At 37.5% G+C, this 5574-nt stretch overlaps 1 protein-coding gene across 1 annotated transcript in view; it reads right to left on the reverse strand.

Annotated features, from left to right (window-relative positions):
* Positions 1 to 1190: 1190 nt before the first annotated feature.
* Positions 1191 to 5574, reverse strand: part of LOC102375853 (guanylate cyclase soluble subunit beta-2-like) — a 27639-nt gene continuing 23255 nt past the window's right edge. The window contains exons 12-16 of the mRNA XM_025200446.1: positions 5428 to 5574; positions 4996 to 5150; positions 3683 to 3897; positions 3476 to 3598; positions 1191 to 2886 (exon numbers count right to left, since the gene is read on the reverse strand). Coding sequence (XP_025056231.1) covers positions 2735 to 2886; positions 3476 to 3598; positions 3683 to 3897; positions 4996 to 5150; positions 5428 to 5574 — 792 coding nt within the window. The 3' untranslated portion in view covers positions 1191 to 2734. The remainder of the gene's footprint in view (positions 2887 to 3475; positions 3599 to 3682; positions 3898 to 4995; positions 5151 to 5427) is intronic.

Genomic DNA, 5574 nt, shown 5'->3' on the forward strand with positions numbered 1-5574 from the left:
AAATGTTTACACAGATTTACAGACAATTTATTCTTGATGACTTCACTTAAACAACCTACTTATCTGAATATTTCAAGACATTACTGAAAAGACATTCCATTTTATCAGTTTACATTGACCTAAACATGCCCTTCCAAAAATGTTTTTATCACTATTTTTCAAAATGAAAATTTAAAATGCTTAGTTTGTTCAAGGAAAAAAAAAAATACCTTTATAGTCTCATGGAGGACATAATAGTTATACAACCTCACTGCTAATGGTCTGCATTTTTGGAGTCATTGACAAATCTGACTAAATATACCAGTGTTCATGAAGTATTTGCGTCACTGTGTTATTCTCAGCTTTAACTAAAAGTATATGTATTAAGTACGGGTAAAATTTTCATATGCACCAAAGTCCATTAAGTGAAGGAATTTTTTGCTCCATTTTTAGTCAGAGAATGTGTTTAGTTCATGTCATGATGGAATTGTGCAAAATATTTAGCTAGTTTAGGAGCACAAGTCTACACTGACTTCCAGTAGTAATTTGTGCTTGTGAAAAATGTAAGTGCTTGTGAAAAACCATGCCTTACATACACTGAAAATTTTATGAATGAAAAAGTAAAAACTAAAGTATTTGGTTGCTGTATTTGGTCACATTTGTAGTGTTAGGAACACATGAGGATACACAGCCATAATGAAGATACACAGCCATAATATGTATTTAGAAACCATAAGAGCTGTACAAATACCTAGAGGAGAGATGGAATAAGAATGTTTGTGTACACATACAAAATGAAGGAATTCACCATGTACTTTAAAAATATAGTATGAAATATGTCTTAATGGAATAAATTGTGGGAAAGTTCTCAAAATTGTCATACTTATTACTAGCATTGAAATATAGCCTAGATGTTAAATATTTTATGGTCTCAGTTGAAAATGGCCTAGGTTGTAGGACATTTGCCTCTCTGACTACTGGTATAGAAAGATTTTTTTCAGATTGGAATGGCTTCACTCAGAAAAAACACCTGGTAATCCTCAATTGCTTGAGCATTAATTCCTTTTCAGTTCAGGACCCACAACCTCCTTATTCCATTTGCTCCTGGAGATGAATCTTATTCTTGACCATTATAACGAGCAACAACTTGTCCTACAGGTGACTGACAGCTTCCTAGAGTGTCTCCTTGGTGGGCACCAGCCACAGTGAGAGAAACCTTGTCCTGCCCTGTTTTATTAACTGCTGGTGTTTCAGACCGTACCATCTTTCTCAGGCATCTCTTTTCTATTCATGCCTTGTGAAGTCTTCCCATTTCCTCTTTCTTGCTTACTTTCTGATAATGGTTGTGACTTCCCTTTCCTTCTCTCCTGCCAGCTCAGTGTTCTGCTCCTCCAAGTGCCTGCTTCTCTCTCCACTTCTTACCAAAGGGATCCCTATGGGATCTCTTGCTCTCCTGTTCTGGTATCAGTATAGATGCCTGAAGAGAAACTTATTCCTCATGGCTGCTGCAGACAACTGTATACAAAAATAGTATCAGTGCTAGCTATCCAGTACCCAGCAGAAAGAAAAAAATTAAATCCTGTCCAAATTGGGATAAATGGCAAGTATACTGTTCTACCAGGTGTGACCATTCAAGAGGAACAAATTTAATCTGTTGTCTCATATGGTAGATAAGTGTTTTCAAGGCTGATCCTCTTCTTACATCAGTGGAACACCGTGCTCTTATTCATGTTCCTTTGGATTTACACCAGCGTTCATGAGACAAGAATCAATCCCTATGCTCTTTGAGGTAATTTTTTGTTTTTATAAAACTATGATCATCCTTTGTCCATGGTCAGTGCGTACAGTTGAGATCTACCTGCAGCAAAATGGGGAGCTAATAGTGAGATTTAGTTTGGACAGTACATATCGTAGCATGCCACCAAACATTAAAACCTCGATGCCCAATTTCACGGAGGCAAAACCTTAATCCATGTTGAACCTGTAGCAGATTTGGTTAATTGTAAATCAAATTTCCTCTGGGTGTTGTACATTCTAGGATGGCTACAGTGGAATGAAAAGACAGTTCAACCATGGAGCATCTTATTTACAATATATGTGCTCAGTTTCTTTATTCCTGCACTACAAATCCTTTTTGGCAGCTGAACATCTATTTCCATCTATTGCTTTCAGTCAACTAGGGATTAAAGATATGTTAGAATTGGGGTAAGTAATCTACAGAGCCTGACTATCAGCACTGGATAAATTAAAAGGAAGAGCCAATTCCCTGGAACAATGTCATGGCTCTTCTTTAGGTTCCAGCTCTTTATTTTTTCCAGTTGAGGCAGGAAGGTAAGAACCTAGTTAAAATCCATTTTCAGGGTGTAAGTGGTGAATATACTGACATGCCGAACAGGGTGAATATGACCTTAAATGAGTTAACACTGAGTGCATGCATGCATGTGTGTGTGCATGAATGTTTCCCTGATAAAAGCTTCTAAGTACAGCATGAATGCAGGTGCAAAAGTTGTAATAGGAGTTTCAGAACAGCAGCCTATAGCTATAGCATCTGGATGTCATCTCATGTGCAAATGCAAATTTTATTTTATGTAAATACCAAAAAAGTTGTGTACAATGCCATTGTTTTCGTTGCAAGCTCTAAGAAATGTATTTTTTTTCCTAGAAACTCTGTACTAATATACGAAATCAGTACTTGTGTTAGCAAAATATAGTAGAGCAAAACATCCTTTCCCATTTAACTTCTAAAGTCAGGATTTTAAAGTACATTGCAAAAATTGGATCGGACATTTCTGATCTCTGGTTCTTCAGTTGCTGGTTTGAATCTTTCTTGGTTAAGAAGAGAAGGATGATCACTTGACTGCTGTTCACCATGGAGATTTCTACAGCTTTTGGAACCATATGTTTTGCCTGCAAGGAAATTACTTTCTCTTTGTTAATGGCAATAGATGTATCAGCCTGTCAGTAGTTAGTGTTAGTTTACTGATTATGTAGGAAGAAGCTATAGGTAAAAGGATAATCCTTAAAAAATGGGACTGGATGAGGTGGGACGGGAAGGGAAGTCCTTCCTGATCCTGAGTGACAATTTATATAGCCAATAAGATCTTTTCCCCTCAGTCCTGGTTCTATAAAGGCTTCATCCCATCACAACAAATAATAGAAATTGCTGCTATGAAGCAGGGTCATATTACTGCTGTCTACCTAAAGGTTTGACAGTGTAACAGTACTGGCAACATTTACCAGGAGGACCTTGGTTGGATAATTAATTTTAGCTTTTTTTAGCCTTAGGCCACACCTGCAGTATTACAAAGAAAATGAATGTGTTCAGCCTCAAGCAGGATGAGTAGCCTAACCAGTCATGATGTGAGTAATCTTTGTGATATCATACATCTATACTTAAGCAATGATTACTGCTAGGAGTAATATGATCTCTTTTCAGGATCATCTTAGATGCTTACTGTCTTCATTATCCTTTAATAGATTGTAACTCACAAATTACCTGTTACATCCATAATTCTAGCTTGGTTTCTTCCTTTGCAAGCACCTTGTACATCAGTAGGACCATCAACGTACTTCATTGCAATGGCTAGAGGCTGATCCTCACCTGAATTGGGCTGCATAGCTTAGGAAAGAGTGGGATGGTATAGTTAAGTAAATTGGATTTTATAAAAAGCAAGAAAAAACATCCTTTGTGTGTTGACTCTACCTTGCTGACACGCATTTTCTATCACTTCAGTCCTGGATTCCTGAAAGGATGGGATAGATTCAGGGCCAGAATCTGAATCTCTTATTGGCCTTCCCAAGATTTCATTCTCGGTTGCTGTCCTGTTTTTAATCAAGAAGTACGTATGCATTTTGCCCTTGCCCTTCACTTCTATTTCTCCTCTTTCCATTATTTCAAAATTCTTGTCCTTTAAGCATCTGAAACAGTGCAAGAAGTATGTTAAAATGGAGCATTTCTAGGGACTCTTAAAGCCCTTTTAACAGAGCAAAAACTATCCTTATCTTCTCAGCAGAATCAAATTTTCCTTGGCTTTGTAGGGTTCTGATTGTCTCTGAAGCATAAGTAAAATATACAGTAGTGACTGAGCTGGCTTCTCCAGCTATCCAATATTAAATGAGGCAAAAGAATGGACATGTGACAGTTTGAAAATTGCCAATGCCAAATGTGATTTGGACTAAATTGTTCTGTGTTAATCGAGTTTGAATATTTCCAATGGCAACTTCATTTGTTACACTCCAAATATAACCATGCAAGTTTGATTGAATAATGTTGAGTCTTTTATTTGAAAAAAGAAAAAGAGCAAAATCAGGGTAAAATCTTCATTGAAGTGATTCTTTAAACAAAAGCTGTAAACTATGCATGCTATCTAAGATCAGTGAAAATAACACTGAATAATGTAACTCAGTCAGTCAGTGCCAATCAGACCTTTTATGCTACAATCTATTGAGCTCAATAACAGATATAAGTGGGTGAAATGTTATGTTCTATGTCAGGAATCAGCAACCTTTTAGCAATGGGGTGTGAATTAACACAGCTTAATCTGACAGCTGGCCGCCACTTGCAACACAGCTGCTGCCACTGCTCCCACTAGCGGCCACTGATCTTTCCACTGCCAGTTGTCATCACCATTCTGGCTTGGCAGGCAGTGGGCTATAGGTTGCTGACCTCTGTTCTACGTTATGTAAAATTTCAGACTAGATTATCTAAATGTCCTTTCTCACCTTAGCATCTTGGCATCAATGTAGTCACATATGTTAAGGAAAAAGAGTAAAACATTTTTTAAAAATTGTAAACTCTAAAATCTGAATAATTTTTCTACATGCAGGATTTTATATTTTATCCCATCCTAATTGCATCATAATTTAGACAAAACTCTTTAAAACACCTATTACTGCATTAAATTTAAGTAAGCAAGTTACATAAGACAGTGACATCTTCCTCTGAAAGGGGCAAGCCTCTGAGGCAACATTTTACAACAAAGCTTTAAATAAAAAAGGGTCTGACTAGGTACTCACCGATAAGCACTGGTGCTAAGGTGAATTTTACTTGGAACCCCGTGACTCTCCATCCGGGAAGCTATGTTCACTGTATCTCCAAACAAACAATAACGAGGCATCTTTTCTCCAACTACCCCAGCCAGCACAGGGCCTGTATGGATCCCAACTCTAATCTTTACAAAGACAGAGAAGTCCCTCTATTATTTAAGGCATTTTTAAAATATAATGCTTCCATCTATCTATCAATCTTAGTATATAGTACAGTGCACTTCTGAAACACCAGACATCTAAAGTTTGAAAGAGCCAAACAAAATATTTTCTAAACACATGACTACATGGGATTTGCCCAAGGTCACAAAAGAATTGAACCTTGGGCCCAGCTCAGGACATTAACCCCCAAGGCCCTTTCCTCTGAAGAAGAAGAGATGAAAATCTATGGCAATGACTTACTTGGATAGGGTTGCCAGAAACTGGATTCTTAACTTCTTTAGCTGCTATTATCATTCCCAGGGAAAAGTTGGCAACTCGTTCTGCATGAGTAGATACAGGCACAGGGACACCTCCTACCACCATGTAGGCATCTCCTATAGTCTCCAC

This window comes from Alligator sinensis, unplaced genomic scaffold (assembly GCF_000455745.1).
Source record: "Alligator sinensis unplaced genomic scaffold, ASM45574v1 scaffold596_1, whole genome shotgun sequence".
In the NCBI taxonomy this organism is placed as follows: Eukaryota; Metazoa; Chordata; order Crocodylia; family Alligatoridae; genus Alligator; species Alligator sinensis.